Here is a 22,844-nt window from a genome sequence, read left to right on the forward strand (position 1 = left end):
TGTGCAACGTTCACATGAACTAAAGTGGGTGCTACTTCCCATAAAGAATATTTAAAAACCAGTCAGTAAAAAAATATTTTATTTTTTCTCAATTTTTTTTTTACAAAATTCAATCAAGTTATTAAATCCGTTGATCCCAATAACGAGTAAATTTTAATATTTACTATCTCATTTATGATAGAACAAATCTTAAATAACAACCAATTATTAAAGCTATTTTAAGAGTATGTATGGCCAAATTAACTAAGCCTAAATAAATTATGAGCAATAAATAATAATATAAAGTGTATTATTTTTTAGCTAAAGTTTTGAGATGTCTTAGACTTAAACCATTATCATCTTTTCCCGTTTGTGCCTATGACACATGGGGCAGATGAAGTAGAGTAGGTAACCATCAGACCTGGGTGGACTCAGGGATGCCATGCAGAATAGAGAAAAGTAGACTAAAATACAGAATATGAATAAAGAAACCAATAGTGTTTTACTAGACTTGTCAGTGGGAATGTTTTTGTTCTTAGGCTTCAAAAATTTATCTCCAATTTAGGTGTGCAATAGTTAACAGTTATCTCAAAAATATTTAACTACTTTGTAATTAAAATCACTTTTCTTCAACACATTTTATTCAGCAAATAAAGAAAAAATGCATTAAGAAAAAATTGAATAGAATTGTTATGTAAAAGTTTTGAATAAATTAAAAATAAACCCAATACACTATTCTCTAGAAATGATTTTAGTAACACATACACAGTTGAATCCCAATCAATAATTAAACTTTATCACTTAACTAAGAACAATGAGACAAAAGAACAATAGAGCCTGTCCATTAAAATGTATTAAATAAAAACACATCTATAAAATATTTAAGAAATTTGTTTAATACTAAATGTAAGAAATTTAAATAAAAGATAAACCTAGTTAATCATTTAATTAAAATAAAAAAATAATTTCTTTGTTGACAAAAGCCATCTGGTTATATGTAAAGCAGAATAGTAGATAATATCTGACTTAATATGGTTCTGACTTGCAATAGATAAGTATGATCAACAATAATTGGGCAACATGTTGGACAATGTGTCATAACTCAATAAAAATACACTGTAAAATTATTATTTTATTAAAGTAAATTCAGTAACAATAATACTTCTACATTTGAAAGATCACAGTGATGGCTGCCATACAGGAGCAGATAACTACTGCTCTGTTGCCTCTTGTTTCTGGTGCTGGGGCAGCGGCTGGTGCTGTTGTCTCCCCTCTGCCATGACCCTTTCTATCTCCTCCACAGTGCGAGGTACACAAGTCAAAACTTTCACTCCCGTCTCAGTAATAGCAATATCATCTTCAATTCTCACCTAAACAAGAACAATAACAGTTTTTTTTTCAGTTGACACATGTCTAAATTATTATTAGGAAAATTTAAAAATACTTTGATCAGAAATTTCAAACATCAAACCCAGAATAAAAAAATTATTGAGTATTTCTAAACACTAACCCTCACCAATAATTCAATCAGAACTTCTAAACCAGCATATAATTATGTTTCATTATGGTGTTATGAAGGAAAATGTATGTCTTCATGGTTTTATTTGATAATAATGGGTGTCATTTGTCTTATTACAACCCAAACTCAAAGCTATACTAACAGTAAGAAAAATTAATACATTAATGTATAGTGTACCACAAATTTAAATTACATTCATAATTTTTAAAATAAAAATAAACATAGTTAATCATTTTAAACATGCAAATTAGTTTTGAAATACAGTTTATTTAGATTATGGATAGGCTTCCAGGACTAATTGTATATGAGATATGATAGTATTCCTGAGAGATAAGTTTTAAAGGTCTAGTAGATTCACAGAGTAGCTACTTACACCAAAAATATTGCTCATTTTATAATTTATAATTTTTTTTAACAAAGTTATTTAAAGCAAGTATGAATAACCTATTATACTTAAGAGTTACTCACCCCTCCAAATCTCCTGAACCTTCTGAGAACCTCCTCCACAATAAACTTCTTGTGTCTTTCATCATTTAAAGCAGCATCCAGTAACTGAGGAAATGAAAATCTCTTTCATTAAAGTACTTTGTTATGAAACATTCTAATTATTAATATAGCCACTGAAATTACTCAATCTATCTATAATAATGTTCAGCAAAAATGTTTGATATGTTCAACTAAAATATAAAATTGTCTGAGTTGGTTGAGCGAATTGCAATCAACAGATATTTTTAAATAAAAAAAATTGCTAAAAATTGTCCTAAATTGTCTTGTAAAACAACTTTGAAAGCTGTAAGATGAAAATCTGCTTATCTCTCTAAAAGTGATTGAAGTTATCAGCTTGTCTGGGGAAGAAAAAAAAAGGAACTCACGTGGTCGATGAAGTAGCAGCCAGGCTCTATTGTTATCACCATCCGAGTCTGGAGGATTCTGGCTGTACGCAGGGACCTCAGGCCTGGCTCATTGATTCTCTCAACACCCTATATTTGTACACGTTTTGTTTATTTTTAATTTACTGCATGTTTGAATTTCTTATCTGGTTAACCTATCTTTTACTTAGAACGTTATTTTTTTCTTCTTTTGGTGGGCTAAATACATTCCATGTGAATGTGTTAATGATTTTTAAAGAATAGTTGCTTAAGATAGGGCATGGTGAACCATTCATTGTGTAAGTTTTAAGATAAAAATAATACAATTGATTATTTAGCAATTGAGTTAAAACACAAATAAGGTTATTTCTAATTTGGGATAGTGCTAACTGGCTGAGAGGAAATTTCCTGGATGCCTATGGAAGAGCTAATAATCCCGTATCTAGATTTCATGGCTATTGTATAAGTTATAACAGTAAAAAATTATCCCTGACTTATTTTGATGACCTAAGGATAACCATAGCAAAATGACATCCAACATTTTGTTTACCTGAGGGTAACCACCACAGTCGTGTGTGTCAATGCCCAGAAAATGACCTAGACCATGAGGCATGAACACGGCTGGCAGCCTGACCTTCATCATTTCATCAAGGTCACCCTGGAGGATGCCAAGCTTGACCAGGTGCTCCAGGAGAACTCGCTCGGCTAGTTTGTGCATATCAACCCAGGACACACCTAGATATAAATTTACAAAAACATGATGTTTTTGCATATCAACCCAAGACACACCTAGATATAAATTTACAATAACATGATGTTTGTGCATATCAACCCAAGACACACCTAGATATAAATTTACAATAACATGATGTTTGTGCATATCAACCCAAGACACACCTAGATATAAATTTACAATAACATGATGTTTGTGCATATCAACCCAGGACACACATAGATATAAATTTACAATAACATGATGTTTGTGCATTTCAACCCAAGACACACCTAGATATAAATTTACAATAACATAATGTTTGTGCATATCAACTTAAGACACACCTAGACAAACATTTACAGTCCAATATTTGTCATATTAACAAAAGACACACCGAAGACAAACAATTATGTTAACATATATGTCATATTAGTTAAGACCTTAAGACACACATAAGACAAATTTACTGTTACATATTTTTCTTATCAACTTAAGACACACATTTACAGTCGTATGCAATATGTCATATAGACCAAATCTGAACTATAACCAAACAGTCAGACATTGTAAAATGTAAACAAAAACAGATTTTAATCATTATTAGATCCGTTACTGAAACAAAAAGAAACAACTGTAAAAATTGTTTTTCACAAAAATTAAAATTCCAGCACAATAAAAGGTATTAAAAATATATCATTAAACCCATTAATCTAATATATAAAGCTCAATTCTGTATGTAATATGTAATAAGTTTTTTGTGGTTGACATACTTCTATGGATTTAAGTGTTATACTATTATCGTACTCATAGTCTAAATTTATGAGTTAAAAAATTACTATTGAAAGTGTTGGGAAATAATTTTAATTTTTCAAACTGATAGTAATAATTGTCGGCATGTTCATTAAACAAAATAAAAAAAAAATAACAAAAATTCTAATTATGTCTGAAAATTATTTATATTTAGTCCTTTAGCACTTACTTCCCTTTGATAAATTAGGAAAACACAATTATTTCCCTTTATAAAACATTGCATTAGTGGAAAAGAATTTACTTTTTATTACTTTTGTTTTGGTGTTGGGAAAAAAATAATTACATAATTAGCGGGGATTGATCAAGTGCAAATGTTGTAGGCATTTTACGAATAAACTTGGAGTATTATAATTGTTCATTTGGTTTGGTTTGGCACCTACGTTCGTTTAAGTGAGTGCAAAAGACTATGAATAAGTTGGGGTACTATAGTCGATTATTAAGCTGAAACAGGCGATTCTGCCCCAGGCTAGACTGTGAGCACTTTGCGTTTATGTTCGCGTTAGTGTTTTCTTTGTGTTTAGGTTGGGTTTGCGTTAGTGGTTGCGTTTTGATTTGGTTCGTTTTTGTTCTTTCTTTTTTTGTTTTCGTTTGTGTTTTTTCTTTGGGTTTGTGTTTGTATTTGTGTTTGTGGTTGGTTTTGCGTTTGGATTTGGTTTGTTTTCGTTTGCTTTTTCGTTTGTTTTTTTCTTTGTGTTCGTATTGGTGTTTTTGGTTGTGGTTGGGTTTGTTGTTAGGTTTTTGTTTTCGTTTGTATTTGTAATTGTGTTAGCGTTATGTTTGCGTTTTGTTGTTTTGGTTGGTTGTGGTTTGGGTGGGCAATGCCGGGTTTATGATGATTACTAAACACACAGGTAATGGTCTTTAACAGAAAGGTTTTTCACAGAAGCCAGAGCAGGGCCTGGCCGGGACGGCTAGTTTTGGTATATATTGCCAAAGTAATGGATCAAATGATTAAAAATTCAACTAGTGGCATAGTATAAACCAGAGGCGTAGCGAGCGGGGGGGGGGGGGGGGGAACATATGTCCCCGGGCGCCGACCTTGGGGGGGGGGGGGCGCCAAATTGAAAGTTTGAGGGGGGGTGTAAATGAAAAGTTCGAGGGGGGTGCAAATCGAAAGTTTGTCCCCGGGCGCCGGGTAGGGTCGCTACGCCTCTGCTATAAACTGTTACCCACCAGGTTTAGCAGCAGCAATTACTGCCCGATTAGAAGCAAGAACAGCTTCATAGATAGCTTTCTGATCTGGTGTAAACTTCCCATTGGCTGGGAATGAACATGTGATGTCTGAACTGTAGCAGTAATACTCTCCACCCATATCAAATAAACTGAGGATAAAGAGTAATGTTAATTATTTAAATACGCGTTGGCATTATATTATTCAGATGAGTTAACCTAATTAAAATCCAAATTGGAAGGATGTTTTTTTTTTTATATATTTAAAATAGATGCAGCTTTCGTGTTTTTATTATTAAATTCTGTTATTAACATTAAAAAAATAACCAAACCTTAAATATTTCCAATAGTAGGATGAGTTACTACATTTAAAAAGAAAAATCGCTTATTTAAAGTAAATAGTTTCATTTTTTCTTAATCAAAACACCAAATTTTAATTTGTGGGTTAGCTGATCAATCGATTGCTAGTATTAAATTGTGTCATCTAGTCATCTCCTGTTCCATAATTGAATTTAATAATTTTCAAATTAAATTTTAATGACTAACATAATGTCTAATCAGATTGATATATATATATATATATATATATATATATATATATATATATATATATATATATATATATATATATTTATTTTTTTTTTTTTTTCTTACATTGTCACCGTAGACAAATGTATCTGGAAAGTTTGAACGAAATCGCTGCATTAGAAGTGGATTAAACTTAAGTTACAAGATTTGCCTCATCTCACAAACAAAACAGCAACAAAATAGAAGCTTATTAAAATAAAAAGTAAAAAACATCCACCAACCACATATCTCCGTCTTCAATTAGTTTAATATTTGGAGCACCTGCATGGCCATAGTGAAGAATAGATGCATTGTGTCCACTGAAATAATATAAAAGATAAAACAAATAACTACATTATTCAAATACAGGGACTCATCAACACATTCATTTTTCATAACACACATTATGGATATATCAGTCAACATATTGTTATGTAAGAAACTAACCTTCCGCAAGTACGAGCGTATGACAAAATGGGTAGACCAGCCGTGAAGTGACAGTGGTGCTGGAAAATGCTGAATACACAATTTTTTTTCTCTTACTACATTTCAATTAAATACAACACAGCAAATATCGAAAAATAATTTCAATAAATATTTTACGTGTTTGATTAAATTGAGTCATTGATACAGGTGTGATAGACTGGGTGGTTTTTAACTGAAAGTGTTGAAAATCAATTCAAGCAGATCTAAATATTGATTCTTTAAACCAGGGGTCTCCAAACTTTTCAGCCCGAGGGCCACATTAACTATCAAATATCAGTTGGGGGGCCAGAGTTTCTTCAAGACATCTCTTCGGAGTGGTAACCCACCCCCCCCCCCCCCCGAAGAACATGTACCGCCGCCCCCCGCCCCCCTTAACGAAATATAATTTATATAGAAATATATACATATTTCAAGTGTCCCCCCCCCACGGAGAAAAAAGTCTGAAAGAAACACTGTGGGTGGCCAACAACACACTCGAGGTCCAAGTGTGATCTCAAATTATTCTTCACGTATTTCAATCTTCAAAATATTTGTTCACACAGATATCTTTTTCCAAAATTTGAAAGGTACTTTGATGCAATTTTTTTAATATTTGGAAAATCTTCCTTTTGCAAAAACTTATAAAAACGCACCCGCCCTTCTTTGAACGTGTCTCTAATGACCTCCTGTTGCAGTTCATCTTTGCAACTGGCCACATTTGCTTCAAATGGGTTCTGAAACAGTCTCACTTTTCTGCCTTTGAATCCAAGTCAGAAAACCGCTACTGAAACTGCAGCTTTAAGTCTTTGATGATCTCGTATGCAAATGACGTGGGGAACTCAGTGGTTGCTTCAGCCGTTTAAACCTTGCACTGCTGAGAGTGCGTCAAGTTGTTGGCTTGTACTTGTTCCAAAAACATGACAAGTTTGGATCTGAAAGCCTTTAGGTGGGTGTATAGATCAGAAACTAAATTTCCATCTCTTGTAATTTTAGGTTCAGAAAATTTAAATGACTAGTCATGTTTGCAGCAAAGGCCGATTTCTATACCCTTGTGGCTTGTCTTTACTTTCAAGGAAGTCACCTATTTCCTTTCTTAACTTAAATACTCTGCTCTGAAAAATTTCTCGCAAATTAGCCATCTTACTGCTGTGAAATATGGTAAATCTTGCGATTCTTTGTTTCTATCTTTTAACGTGTCTCTGAACTATCTATACTCTCTCCGGTAACAGTGCCATACATTCTATGTAGGGAAGCCAGCTCTTGTGTCATGTTTATGTCTTTATCCACACCTCTAATGAACATAAGCAGTTGAGATGTGGAACAGCTATCCAGCAACTGATCCATTACAATTTAAAAAATTGAGAAAATTTGCTTGCATTTTCGCTATTTGAGTCACCAATGTCTGCAACACGGCGGATAATAGTATTTGCACCCAAAGCTACTTTTTCAAATTGTTTTGAATTTTCCGTGGACAAAAAGATCGCCGCGGGCCGGATGAGAGGACCTCGTGGGCCGCATCTGGCCCGCGGGACGTAGTATGGAGACCCCTGCTTTAAACAATAAAGCCTAATAAGAAAATAAATTGTGTTTAAAAGGTTTTACTATCAGTTTTATCAAATAGACCAAATAATTAAACAAACGAAAGCATCAATTATTTTATCAAATGAAAAAAAAAAAGATAGCAGTTGCAGTTGAGATAAGCGATTGAATAACACATTGTTATTAAAACGATCAGTGAAAACAGATAACAACACAGACATTTTCTTAAGAGTGGCGTACCTGTCTGCTTGGTACTCGTGCATTCCTGGTCTGACATTCTTCATCACCTTTATATGTTGGGTGAAATAAAGGTTTACATTACATAAAAAATGACGTTGAAATAAAAAAAAAAACACCATCCAGTAACGATTCTTGTGTATTAAAAATATTTTTCTGTCCCTGTTTAAATGAGCATTAAGATTCAATTTAAAAAAAAAATGTTTTAACTTAAAAAATACAGAAAAGTTAAAAAATATATTTCTCCAACCTCAATTAGGGCTTCACTTGTGATTTTATTTACATAGCGTAGAACCTGGATTTCCAGATCAGTTTTAAAAACGCGGCTGTTAAAATAAGCCAAGGCATTTTTTCATGTAACTTATTTGTTCCAAAATTGAGTCAATGAAATATTGAACATTAAATAAAAATAAACAAGATTTCTAAACTCTAGTAAAAAGCACTTAAAAGGATTTACCATTCAGTGATTTCTGGATGTAAAATCTCATTGTTGACTTTTAATCTAATTTTATGAACATTAAAAAAAGTTTTAATTGATAAACTGCAATGAAAATATTGTGTGTATACCTTAAGAAATGCAGAAGTTGAAAAACAAGTATGTCTCATAATGTTTACCTAGTTATAGTTTGTATTATAAAAACATTTTATGACAGTCGTGTGATAAGCAGATAACTAAGGAATTTAAAAATGCACAGCATAAACAAATAAAAACACACAACAACGTTACGTTGGAAAAAGGTAAAAAATAATTGTTTTGTAGATTATTCTGGAGTTGGCAGAACCTACTCAGCGATACCCTCAAAAACAGCCTCCTTGCTGTATTTGCCACTGTCTGTATTTAAACCGTGCTAGAAAAATGCATGAGAAAATGATCACGTGTTGTTAATTTTAATTATTTTAAAAAATACTTCATGATTTTCACTTAGAAATAAAAACCTAATGATCTATAGTTAACATTAAAAAGCAAAACATTTATATAAACAAGATATTTATTGCTATGTTCAGCAATTTCAATAAAAATTCATACCAGTGTTAACATAAGAGATGGTTCTTTTTTCTTTAAAACATCTGAAATCTAAAACAGAAAAAGGAAAAAAAGCACCAATAAAATATCGAAATAAGCAATATTTTACAATTAAAATGCTTTCAATGTCAAAAGCCAGGTTAGATAAATATCCAGTTAGCGTTTGGTAAGTTTCCTATAAAAACTAAGTTATAAAAACTAAGATATAAGCAACTGAGTATTTAAAATATTTTTTTGATTTCGAAAATGCATACTTTGTTGGCAAAATGAACTTCTTCAACTGAGTACAAGTGTTTGAATTCATCTTCTGATAAAATCCTGGTTAAAAAGATTTACATATTTTTACAAGGACCTAAAGTAAATATGTTGTAATTTGAAATGTTTTCAAATAGATCCAAGCGCCTAAATATTAAACTACTATTAATGTAAAAACTACAATGCGAAGATTTTACCGTTTAAAAAATTATCAAGTCATTACATGACAACTACATGCACTAACATGCGAACATCTTACCTTCCCATCCAAACCGCGTAAGATTCAGGCAAGTAAGGTGGAAACAAAATAGCTTTGCCTGTATCTACTTCAATAGCACCATAAAAGTCTGGCTCCTCCACACCAAAGGCCCAATGAAAAAATGATTCCTGTGTTTAAAAAGAGCTAATTATATATAAAAATCTATTGATGATGCATAAGAAATTTCAGACCTCAGGAACAATGTTTTTATGCAGACAAGTCTCAACGGGAGTTTTGTGAGGAAAATGGCATTATGATAAATTAATATATTTATTTAAGATAACATAGGCATTTTATGTAGATTAAACTAAAATCCAATGGTTTTCTATATTCACTGGAAGGACAATAAAGCAATGTTTTTTCTGGTAGTTGCTAAAACTGTAAGGGTTGTAAAAAAAATCACAAGTCCATACAAGTATACAGAAAAGAACAAGCTTCATAATATTGTGTCACAGAAAAGTGAACAAATTACTTGACGAAAGAGAGGCTCATGATCTGTGTCATTACGTGTTTCAGCAACCCCACCCTGAAGCAGGACATATGATTTTTCTGGAACTTTTCCAGTAGCTTTCAACCTCTCGCACAGTCTAGCACGATTTTGTTTGAAAAGTTCCATGGGGATTTCATGGGTATGATCTCCTCGGCAGAATGCTGGTCTGAAAACGGAAAATGCTTTTAAATATTACTCACTTATCATATAGGCAGTCAGAGGAGTGGGGAGGGGGATGGGGGATGGGTGGAGGCTGACCTTACGGGGCGCCATAAGGGTAGAAACTAAAAAAAGTCAGACCTTTTAAAATTGTATCAATTTTATATTAGTAAACTAGTTTGGAATATTAGCAACTAGAAATATAAATTGAAATTTGTGGCAAAAACGAATGCAAGATTCTCGAGGGAGGAGGACATTTTACAGCAACTGTTAAAAAGCTCACCCATGATATGCTATATACATATATATATATATATATATATATATATATATATATATATATATATATATATATATATATTTATATATACAAGCAATCATAGTCTCCAGTTAAAATAATAAATATATTTCTGTGAAATTAAATTTTGATTTAAAAAATAAAATAAAATTAAGCTATTAATAATCAAATTTAAAAATTACTTTGTTTTCCCCGACGCCATATTCTTGATTGCTTCTATTAAATAGCTACTCAAGTTGTCAAAAGTTAACTTCCAAACTCAGATGAATAAACATAGTCAACGGTAATAACAATAACCTAAAGACTACATTTTTTTACAATGGTACTGTAACAACTTGTAAGAAAACCATGTTATCAGTCATGATGATGATATCGAAAGATAAACACTGTAGCTCATTGTAATATGTAAAACAGAAGGAGTATAAAAACAGATATAGACCTAATATTCTCTAATAATCACTTTTTATAACCACTAAGAAACAGTGTTTCTTCCAGACTTTTTTCTCCGGGGTGGGGGGGGGGTCACTTGAAATTTTCGGGGGGGGGGGGGGGACGGTAGACTTTCTTCGGGGGGGGGGGGGGGGGGCGGACACTGTTAAAAGTATATATTTTCTATATAAATTATATACATTTCATTTTGTTCGGGGGGGGGGGGCGGTAAAAAAATTTTTTTGGGGGGGGGGGGGGGCAGAGCTTCCCCGAAGAGATGCCTGGAAGAAACTCTGCTAAGAAAAAACCAAACTAATCCTTTTAAATGGTACAACTATTAATGAAACCAATGATTTTACCAAAACTAGCAATATTTTTAATGCATTTGAGAGCTTAATGTTTACATTGGTTTTTAATCTTTGCTTTAATTTTCTGCTTCTTGTTAATTCTGAGATATTAGTTCGACATCCTATGCTACTAATTAAAAATTAGCTCTAAGACCCACCCAATTATCTGTCCCTTATTAACGTAGGTGGTCGACCAGAGGCGTATCCAGGTTTTCGTTGTAGGGGGAGCGAAAAGAGTAAAAAAAGGCGCCGAATTTTTAACACGTTCTATATACGTGTATTATATATATATATATATATATATATATATATATATATATATATATATATATATATATATATATATATATATATATATATATATATATATATATATATATATAATTACTAGCTGTATGTCATTGCGCTATGATGTAAAATAAATTGAAAGTAGCACTCTGAAGAAATAAGAAAAAACACACAATGTAGGCCGACAAAACAAAAATTGTATCAATTTAAACAAAAAAACAAAAAAATCTACACACACTACAACCAAAAACAATGAACCTAACACAATCTGTTTTGTAATTCTTGTGCAAAAAATTTCTTACATAATAATTCCTGGGAAATTATTTACAAGTGAAATAGGGGAAATAATCACTCTCTTAATATAAATAAGTATATATCTACATATATAATTATAAATGTCAAAACAAATAAATAATTACTTTAGAATATAATATAATTGTTTATTACTATTCGTGTTTACAAAATGTTTTTGTCAATAATCATAATTTAATATATCGTCATCGTAAATGCTAAAGTTTTACAACATAATGAAAGTTCTTAAAATCAGAGTTGGTATAAAACCACGCTTTTCGTTTAAGTAGACTTCTTACGGAATATCATCCTACATTTAAGTAAATATCGGTCTTTTAGTTCAGATCATATATTTTTAATTAACTACTGCTTCATTGTGTTCTTTAAAGATCATTTTTTAACATAGTGATAGGTATGGGTTAGATCACTGTATTGATCACACACCTCTACTGGTAATTGCAAAAACAATATTCACAGAGTTTTACGTTTAAAAAGCTAATTTTCTGGCGACATGGTACTTTGGTACATCATTACGCGTTTTTTTTACATGTACTTAACAGATCAGTTCGGGGTGGGTTAGGGGGGCGGTTCAACTTCATTCACCACTGTCCGGTCACTTTAGGTCAATTATCCAACCCAGTGTATACCTAGGTGTGACATTAATGTCGTTCTACACAATTGTGGTGGTGAGGTGTGTGGCGTGGGGGGAGGGGGGGAGATAACCAACTCAGAGTGAAAATAGCGTCAGTTTTTAGATGACTGTTCTAAACATACATATATATTACATATATATTACACAAATATATATTACAGAAATAGATTTAAATAAGTAGCAGTTGTATTATGACAATATTTTTTTTTTACATAGGGGTCCATTGAGGAGGGGGGTCGTAACTGTTTCATATAATTTGTAATCGTAATCATTATCGCCCAAACTGTAAGAATAATACTACTTCATCGTGATGACGTGTTGACCTTGTCAAAATTTCCCCACCGCTACGCAGTTTGCCCATAAGTAAATTTAAATAGAGGTACCACATCAGTTGTATTTGTTTCTGTATTGTAATCTTTTAAAAATTAATCACACGATTCAAACTGTATATATAAAGTAATTATGTGTGAAGTTTTATGTATAACATTTTCTAATTCAATTATTCGTAAGCTAATATATTATACATTTGCCTTAAACTTAACACCCCTCTTGCCAAGTGGTACTACTCGTAGAGGTTTTTTAAACATTGGAATGCATCGTAATGGTTATTTTTAGAATGGCAAACTGATGCAGCTGTTAATACGTGTTGTAAACGTAGACACTACTAGACTAGTGCAATAATGCGTAATTGCTGCATGAAAAGAAATCTTGTGATTTACATAGATGTGCCGACCAAAAATATTTTTTTAACAAATATCATTGTTTAAAACTTTGAGTTTAAAAAGTTTCCAAAAAGGCGCCACTTTGCTGAAAATGGCCAGAGGGGGAGCGGCCGCTCCCCCTGCTCCCCCCCCCCCTGCGTACGCTACTGTGGTCGACTCTTTAGTATGGAAATAGCTCTTTGTCTACCGCTACTTATTAATCATGATATCACACTCTTGTTATTGAATATAGATCTAGAAATCTTTAAATTAAATTATCTGGAAAGTTTACTTCTTCTTCTTCTTCTTCGTTCTTAATTTTTTAAGTGTTGAAAGGGATCGAGCCTTATCTGCCAGAGGGTTTGAAGTCGAGACTTTTTCGAATTTATCAACCATGAGCTTTTGCCGACTCGACCACGCCTCGATCACAATTAATGATACGTGTCAACTGGTTATGCGCCATTGAGGTCATTGACTCCGATTTCAGCCTGCTTTTCTTTTTGGATTTGCTTCCATAGCCTTTGTCCAACCAAAACAAACTGCAAGGCAGCAGATGTTTGATTTTGCAGTTGTCTCTCCTAGAAGAGTGGCTGTCCCCAGCTAACGAGCCTCATCTGCCCGAGGGAAAGTTAACAAAATTGATGTATTAACAGCAGGCCAAAATTGTTTTAAAAGATTTGCCACCGATTGAAGCACAAACATTCTGAAGTGATCTATCTATCTCCGTCCACACTATCAAATGCCTTTTAAACATCGACAAAGTTATGTAGAGATTGCCACTCAATTGACGGTTCAGTAATCAGAGTTCCAGGCATCTCTTCGAAAAAAGTCTGCGCCCCCCCCCCAATGAACGAAATGGAATGTATATAGAAAATATATACTTTTAATAGTGTCCGCCCCCCCCCCCTCCCCGAAAATTTCAAGTGCCCCCCCCCCCCCCATAGAAAAAAGCCTGGAAGAACTCTGTCAATAATTATGCGCATAGAGGCTATGTCCTGGCGAAAGCCTGTGTTTTCTAGTCTTAATTTCTTGTCAAGGGCCTCCAGAATATTCTGAATCCTGGATGTATATAATGACTTCACTTTTAGTTGGACCTGTGTTCACTTATCGCTCTTCTCAAGCTGGTGATATGCCTGGGAATTTACGGAGGAGGGGACCTATTCAACATCTCGTTGTGCTGGACCCACCGGTCTTTCAGTTCAGCATCACTAAAGTCACTTGTTATAGCTTTTTCATTTCAAATATTGCAGAACAGAGAGACTGCACAGCAAAAGAATGTGCTTTGTCCCTGTAATATGCCTGGTGACTAAGGTAGAATATAGCATTTAAACTACTTCTATGGAACGCAATTTTGTTTTAAGTATTCAGGTTACAAGGTTATTTCCCTTTGTAAGTTGTGCAACGTTCACATGAACTAAAGTGGGTGCTACTTCCCATAAAAAATATTTAACAACCAACAAGTCAGTAAAAAAAATATTTTATTTTTTCTCAACTTTTTTTTACAAAATTCAATCAAGTTTTAAATCCGTTGATCCCATTAACGAGCAGATTTTAATATTTACTATTTCAAATATCATAGAATAGATTTAAAAAAACAACCAATTGTTAAAGCTATTTCAAGAGCATGTATGGCCAAATTAACTGAGAAAATAAGTTATTAGCGATAAATAATAATATAAAGTGCATTATTATTTTGCTAATGTTTTGAGATGTCTTAGATTTAAAGCATTATCATCTTTTCCCATTTGTGACATATGGGGAGATAAGTAGAGTAGGTACCCATCAGACCTGGGTGGACTCAGGGATGCCATGCAGAATAGAGGAAAGTAGACTAAAATACAGAATATGAATAAAGAAACCAATAGTGTTTTACTAGACTTGTCAGTAGGAATGTTTTTGTTTTTTTAGGCTTCAAAAAATTATCTCCAAGTTAGGTGTGCAATAGTTAACAGTTATATCCAAAATATTTAACTACTTTGTAATTAAAATCACTTTTATTCAACACATTTTATTCAGCAAATAAAAAACAATGAATTAAGAAAAAATTGAATAGAATTGTTATGTTAAAGTTTTGAATAAATAAAAAAAACAAACCCAATACACTATTCTCTAGAAATGATTTTAGTAACAAATCCACAGTTGAATCCCAATCAATAATTAAATTTTATCACTTAACTTAGATAAATGAGACAAAAGAACAATAGAGCCTGTCCATTAAAATGTATTAAATAAAAACACATCTAGAAAATATTTAAGAAAATCTGTTTTAATACTAAATGTAAGAAATTTAAATTACATTGATAATTTTCAAAATAAAAGATAAACCAAGTTAATCATTTAATTAAAATAAGATTTTGTAATACAATTTTTTTTGACAAAAGCCATCTGTTTATATGTAAAGCAAAATAGTAGATAATATCTGACCTAATATGTTTCTGACTTGCAATAGATAAGTAGGATAAAAATAATTGGGCAACATGTTGGACATTGTGTCATAACATAATAAAAATACACTGTAAAAGTAAATTAAAGTAAATTCAGTAACAATAATACTTCTAAATTTGAAAGATCACAGTGATGGCTGCCATACAGGAGCAGATAACTACTGCTCTGTTGCCTCTTGTTTCTGGTGCTGGGGCAGTGGCTTGTGCTGTTGTCTCCCCTCTGCCATGACCCTTTCTATCTCCTCCACAGTGCGAGGTACACAAGTTAAATTTTCCACTCCCGTCTCAGTAATAGCAATATCATCTTCAATTCTCACCTAAACATCGTAAACATTTGTTAGTTGTCTTTTTGTACCCAACACATAGATTAGTCTAGTTCAACAAACACATTTTTAAAAATTAGTTAATCCTTTTATACAGAGATTTTGTTTTGAAATACAATTTACTTGGATTATGAGTATGCCCCAAGACCAATTGTTACTGATAAACCATATTATCACTAATTAGCTACTTTTAATACACCAGAAAAAAATGCTAAAATGTTTTTCAAAACATAATAATTTAAACTAATGATTTTGTAAAAATTGACATGTAATCCACCATAATTAGTGTCCCTTCTAAATCTCCCTAACTCAAAGCTATACTAACAGTAAGAAAAATTAATACATTAATGTATAGAGTACCACAAATTTAAATTACATTCATAATTTTAAAAATAAAAGATAAACATAGTTAATCATTTTAAACATGCAAATTAGTTTTGAAATACAGTTTATTTAGATTATGGATAGGCTTCCAGGACTAAATATATATGAGATACGATAGTATTCCTGAGGGATAAGTTTTAAAGGTCTAGCAGATTCACTGAGTAGCTACTTACAACACCTTTACACCAGAAATATTACCCATTTTATTATTTAGAATTTTTTTCAACAAAATTATTTAAAGCAAGTTTGAATAACTTATTATACATAAGAGTTACTCACCCCTCCAAATCTTCTGAACCTTCTGAGAACCTCCTCCACAATAAACTTCTTGTGTCTTTCATCATTTAAAGCAGCATCCAGTAACTGAGGAAATGAAAATCTCTTTCATTAAAGTACTTTGTTATGAGACATTCTAATTATTAATATAGCCACTGAAATTACTCAAATCTATCAACTAAAATATAAAATTGTCTGCGTGGTTGAGTGAACTGCAATAAACTGATATTTTTAAAATCAAAATTAAAAATGGCTAAAAAAAACATGTCATAAATTGTCTTATATAACAATTCTGAATGCTGTAAGATGAAAATCTGCAAATCTCTCTAAATGTGAATGAAGTTATCAGCTTGTCTGAGGAAGAAAAAAATGAACTCACGTGGTCGATGAAGTAGCAGCCAGGCTCTATTGTTATCACCATCCGAGGCTGGAGGATTCTGGCTGTACGCAGGGACCTCAGGCCTGGCTCATTGATTCTCTCAACACCCTATATTTGTACACGTTTTGTTTATATTTAATTTACTGCATGTTTGAATTTCTTTTCTGGTTAACCTAACTTTTACTTAGAACCATATTTGTTTTTCTTTTAGAGGGCTAAATACATTCCATGTGAATGTGTTAATGATTTTTAAAGAATAGTTGCTTATGTTAGGGCATGGTGGGACCATTCATTGTTTAAGTTTTAAGATAAAAATAATACAATTGATTGTTTTAATGTTATTTAAATTTATTGTTTTATTGTCTTTTAAATTTATTGTTATTAGGTTATTTAGGCTATTAAGTTAAAACACAAATGAGGTTATTTCTAATTTGGGATAGGGCTAACTGGCTGAGAGGAAATGTCCTGGATGCCTATAGAACAGCTGATAATCCCCTATCTAGATTTCATGGCTATTGTGTAAGTTATAACAGTAAAAAATTATCCCTGACTTATTTTGATGACCTAAGGATAACCATAGCAAAATGACATCTGACATTTTGTTTACCTGAGGGTAACCACCACAGTCATGTGTGTCAATGCCCAGAAAATGACCTAGACCATGAGGCATGAACACGGCTGGCAGCCTGACCTTCATCATTTCATCAAGGTCACCCTGGAGGATGCCAAGCTTGACCAGGTGCTCCAGGAGAACTCGCTCGGCTAGTTTGTGCATATCAACCCAAGACACACCTAGACAAACATTTACAGTTACATATTTTTCATATGACCTTTAGACACATATAGACACACATTTACAGTCACATGCTGTTTATTAAATGAACCCAAGACACAAATGGGGCAAAAAATATTGTCAAGTTTTATAAAATGTAAACAAAATAAGAATAGAATCATCATCATGAGATCACGCATACTCCAGTTTTAAAAGGAGCCAAATGAAAAAAATAATTAATAAAAATTTAGTTTTTAATACAATACACTAAAAATTATTACACTAAGTAAAATTTAGTTTTACTACTTGAAAGGGTAACAGAAGAATTGATTAGAATATTATTCAACCTGTAAACATGGTATAAGCTTAGTTACCCACCAGGCTTTGCAGCTGACATTACTGCTCGACTGGAAGCAAGAACAGCTTCATAGATAGCTTTCTGGTCTGGTGTAAACTTCCCATTGGCTGGGAATGAACATGTGATGTCTGAACTGTAGCAGTAATACTCTCCACCCATGTCAAACAAACTGAGGAAAAAAGTCATGGCTAATAGTTATTTGATATTAGCTTACAAGCTTATACTTGACATCTGAATGTCACTGATGTTTAGGTTGTATTTAAAAATTTTACCACTGAAATTAAAAACAAAAAATGCTAAATCCCAAATATTTTCCCATAGACTCGCCAGTACCATAGCTAAAGCAAGATTTACTGGTAAAAAGTATGATTTTATTATAATACTTGAGTTTATAAAATGATAAAGCAATATGAATTCGGAATCAAATCAAGTTTCATAACAAATCAATTTTTAATAAAATTAGGAAAACATAAAAATGGCACACTAAATCAAAGACAGTAAAAATATCCACCAACCACATGTCTCCATCTTCAATAGGTTTACTGTTTGGAGCACCTGCATGGCCGTAGTGAAGGATAGACCCATTGTGTCCACTAAAATAATGTAAAAAGATAAATGACTATATTATTACAATTCAAATGCAGCACATTGAGAATGAATTATCAAAGGATGGATTTTTAGTACAAATCAACCAACAGATTGTTAGGTAAGAAACTAACCTTCCACAAATACAGGTGTATGATAGAATGCGTAGACCTCCTGTGAAGTGACAGTAGTGCTGAAATATACTGAAAGTAAAATTTGTCTATTAATACATTTGAATAAATTAAAACATTTCTTATATTAAAAAATATTTTAAAATAACTATGGTACTTATCTAATTAAATTGTGTCATACAGTTGTAATAGGATATGTGGTTATTAACTTCAAGGGTTGAAGGTCAAGTTTTACAGACCAAAATAATGTTTCTATATTATTAAACCATGATAAGAAAAGAAATTATCTTTAAAGTGCTTTACTATCAGTTATAGGGCCTATTAATTAGACCAAAGAATAGTGCACATGCTAAAACAAAGGAAACCATCATTCATTATATAAAAAAATGAATGATAGCAGTTCAGAGAAGTGATTAAATAACAGTGTTATTATACAGGTCAATGAGCAACAGGTTGTGATACATTAATTGACCTACGATAAAGAGTGGCCTACCTTTCAGCTTGGTACTCGTACATTCCTGGTCTGACATTCTTCATCACCTACATGTGTTGGGTGAAATCAAGGTTTAAATTTCATCACAATGTAATTTATGGAAAAAAAATGCTAACAGACAGGAACAAAAAGTAATACTGATGAAATAAATATAATATCAGGGTTAGGAAAAAAATGTAACAGTTAATTTAAAATATTTTTCTGGCTAACTAAGTTTTAGATGAGTGCTAACATATTTAGTTTAAAATTTTTTTAAAAGTTTCTCCAACCTGAATGTGGGCTTCACTACTGATTTTATTTGCATAGTGTAGAGCTTGAAGTTCCAAATCAGTTTTAAAGACACGACTGTTTAAAAAAAAGAGCAAAGAAAGCCTTTGATGTAACTCATTTGTGCTAAAAAAATTGTAAAGCTAAAATATAGAATATTTACATTTAATCAAAGATGTTTAAAGACTTTAAAATTTTTTTTACCATTCAGTGATCTCTGGATGTAAAATCTCATTGTTGACAGTAAATCTAATTTTTAAGAAAAAAAAAAAACAAGTTGTGTTTGTATAAATTTAAAAAATCCATACATGAAAATAAATATCAGAAAGTAATTATAAATAAAGATTTTTCATAAACAGATTTATTTACAAAAATGTTGTGCTAAACTAATAGAACTTTTAAATATTAATAACGATAAGCCTACACATCATAAATTAATAAACAAAAAGCACACAGGGCAAGGTTATGTTAGTATTAAATTTTCTATTCCGGAGTTTGCAGAACTTACTCAGCAATACCCTCAAAAACTGCCTCTTTGCTGTACTTGCCACTGTCTGTGTTTAAACCATGCTGGAAAAAAAAAATTGTGTAGTTATTTCAAATTATTTTCGAAAATATTTTAAACGTTGAATTTAAACACAGAAGCATTAAACAATCTTTATGCAGTTAATAAAAAGCAGTTAATATAGTCATTTATTCATCTTCATTTTTTTATTTAACAATTTTGATTTAGCAATAACTAGCTTAATAAGTATATTAACTTTTAATTTTATTTAAATGCTGCTTTAAAAATAGCTTTATTCAAACATACCAGGGTTAACAGTCGAGATGGCTCTTTTTTCTTTAAAACATCTGAAATCTAAAAGAGATATTTTGATAAAATCAACAAAATATAAAAATGGAGTATATTATAATTAAAAATTTTCAAATATCAAAAGTTAAATTAATATCTAAACTTAATGATGTAAGCAATTAAGAATATCAATTAATTATTTATTTAATTAATTTTTAATCATTTAGTAAATACATACCTTGTCAGCAAAGTGAACTTCATCAACTGAGTACAGGTGCTTGAAATCATCTTCCGTCAAAAGCCTAGTTAAAAAAAGATAGATCAACAATTTTTTAGAGGGACCTAAATCAAGACCTTAGTTTTTATAATTGGAAACTATCAGTGAATTAATTTTATGTATTAATGCAAACATTGAAATGATCAAGAGCTCTACTTTGATGAATAATAAGTTATAGTTTAAACTAATATTAAAACCAGAGTACAAAGATTTTACCATTAAGAAAATTATCAGGTTATTACATTACTACTAGCATCATCATGTAAACATCTTACTTTCCCATCCAAACTGCATAAGATTCAGGCAAATGAGGTGGAAACAAAATAGCTTTTCCTGTATCTACTTCGATAGCACCATAAAAGTCTGGCTCCTCCACACCAAAGGCCCAATGAAAAAATGATTCCTGTGTTTAAAAAGAGCTAATTATATATAAAAATCTATTGATGAATAAGAAATTTCTGACCTCAGGAACAATGTTTTTATGCAGACAAGCCTCAACGGGAGTTTTGTGAGGAAAATGGCATAATAATAAAAATTTTTTAATATATTTATTTAAGATAACATTGGCATTTTATGTAGATTAAACTAAAATCCAAAGGTTTTCTATATTCACTGGAAGTCAATAAAGCAATGTTTTTTTCTGGTAGTTGCTAAAATTGTAAGGGTTGTAAAAAAAATCACACGCCCATACAAGTATACAGAAAAAAAAAGCTTCATAATATTGTCACAGAAAAGTAAACAAATTACTTGACGAAAGAGAGGCTCATGATCTGAATCATTACGTGTGTCAGCAACCCCACCCTGCAGCAGCACATATGATTTTTCTGGAACTTTTCCAGTAGCTTTCAACCTCTCACACAGTCTAGCACGATTTTGTTTGAAAAGTTCCATGGGGATTTCATGGGTATGATCTCCTCGGCAGAATGCTGGCCTGAACACGGAAAATGCTTTTTAATATTACTCACTATCCATATAGGCAGTATGGGCGTAAGGGGGGGGGGATGGGTGGAGGCTGACCTTACGGGGCGCCATAAGGGTAGAAACTAAAAAAAAAAGTCAGACCTTTTAAAATTGTATCAATTTTATATTAGTAAACTAGTTTGGAATATTAGCAACTAGAATTATAAATTGAAATTTGTGACAAAAACGAATGCAAGATTCTCGAGGGAGGCAGCTATTTTGCAGCAACTGTTAAAAAGCTCACCCATGATATGCTATATATATATATATATATATATATATATATATATATATATATATATATATATATATATATATATATATATATATACACGCGCAATCAGAGTCCCCAGTTAAAGTAATAAATAGATTTTTGTGAAATTAGATTTTGATTTTAAACAATGAAATTAAGCTAATAATAAAATCAAATTTAAAAATTACTTTGTTTTCCCGGACGCCATAGTCTTGATTGCTCCTATTTATAGATACTCAAGTTGTCAAAAGTTTACTCCCAAACTCAGGTGAATAATCATAGTCAACAGAAATAACAATAACCTAAAGATTATTTTTTTTTTTACAATGGTACTGTAACAACTAGTAAGAAAACCATGTTATCAGTCACATGATGATGATATCGAAAGATAAACAACGCAGCTCATTGTAATATGTAAAACAGAAGGAGTATAAAAACAGATATAGACCTAATATTCTCTAATAATCACTTTTTATAACCACTAAGAAACAGTGTTTCTTCCAGACTTTTTTCTCCGGGGTGGGGGGGGGGGCACTTGAAATTTTCGGGGGAGGGGGGGGGGCGGTAGACTTTCTTCGGAGGGGGGGGGGGGGCGGACAATGTTAAAAGTATATATTTTCTATATAAATTATATAAATTTCATTTCGTTCGGGGGGGGGGGGGGCGGTAAAAATGGGGGGGGGGGGGGGGCTGAGCATCCCCTCCCCCCCCCCCCCCCCCGAAGAGATGCCTGGAAGAAACTCTGCTAAGAAAAAACCAAACAAATCCTTTTAAATGGTAAAACAATTAATGAAACCAATGATTTTACCAAAACTAGCAATATTTTTTATGCTAAGAGCTTAATGTTTACAATGGTTTTTAATCTTTGCTTTAATTTTCGGCTTCTTGTTAATTCTGAGATATTAGTTCGACATCCTATGCTACTAAATAAAAATTAGCTCTAAGACGCGACCAATTATCTGTCCCTTATTAACGTCGGTGGTCGACTCTTTCGTTTGGAAACAGCTCATTGTCTACCGCTACTAATTAATCTTGATATCACACTCGTGTCATTGAATATAGATCTAGAAATCGTTAAATTAAATT

The 22,844-nt window shown here is 32.1% G+C and overlaps 2 protein-coding genes across 2 annotated transcripts; both read right to left on the bottom strand.

The window, feature by feature from the left end:
• Window positions 1-923: 923 nt before the first annotated feature.
• LOC131938222 (xaa-Pro dipeptidase) lies at window positions 924-10,084 on the bottom strand (the record flags this gene model as incomplete). The annotated part of the gene is made up of 15 exons (XM_059296142.1): window positions 924-1,349; window positions 1,967-2,050; window positions 2,371-2,478; window positions 2,918-3,102; window positions 5,066-5,214; window positions 5,872-5,949; window positions 6,077-6,145; window positions 7,874-7,920; window positions 8,121-8,196; window positions 8,328-8,372; window positions 8,657-8,718; window positions 8,898-8,945; window positions 9,149-9,212; window positions 9,409-9,536; window positions 9,881-10,084. Coding segments are annotated over 15 exons (1,506 nt in total), but the record flags the coding sequence as incomplete, so codon positions are not given.
• Window positions 10,085-15,594: 5,510 nt separating this feature from the next.
• LOC131938250 (xaa-Pro dipeptidase) lies at window positions 15,595-22,045 on the bottom strand. Its single transcript, XM_059296181.1, has 16 exons — window positions 21,947-22,045; window positions 21,293-21,476; window positions 20,821-20,948; window positions 20,507-20,570; window positions 20,287-20,334; window positions 19,984-20,045; window positions 19,680-19,724; window positions 19,478-19,553; window positions 19,209-19,255; window positions 18,719-18,787; window positions 18,515-18,592; window positions 18,020-18,168; window positions 17,477-17,661; window positions 16,870-16,977; window positions 16,494-16,577; window positions 15,595-15,824 (listed from the first exon to the last, which is right to left on the bottom strand). The coding sequence occupies exons 1-16, from the start codon at window positions 21,964-21,966 to the stop codon at window positions 15,666-15,668; spliced, it is 1,506 nt and encodes a 501-aa protein (XP_059152164.1). The 5' UTR covers window positions 21,967-22,045; the 3' UTR covers window positions 15,595-15,665.
• Between the last annotated feature and the right edge of the window lie 799 nt (window positions 22,046-22,844).

Source organism: Physella acuta, unplaced genomic scaffold (assembly GCF_028476545.2).
Source record: "Physella acuta isolate Inbredline_101_S28 unplaced genomic scaffold, ASM2847654v3 ptg000239l, whole genome shotgun sequence".
In the NCBI taxonomy this organism is placed as follows: domain Eukaryota; kingdom Metazoa; phylum Mollusca; class Gastropoda; family Physidae; genus Physella; species Physella acuta.

Bases quoted from the DNA above. Each gene is read 5' to 3' on its own strand.
- LOC131938250 (XM_059296181.1), bottom strand. From the start codon at position 21,966: ATGGCGTCCGGGAAAACAAA. The intron at 21,477-21,946 runs GTAATTTTTAAA...TTCCGTGTTCAG, and splicing joins ATGGCGTCCGGGAAAACAAA to GCCAGCATTCTGCCGAGGAG. The intron at 16,978-17,476 runs GTAAACAAAATG...GTACAAATATAG, and splicing joins ACTGTGGTGGTTACCCTCAG to GGTGTTGAGAGAATCAATGA.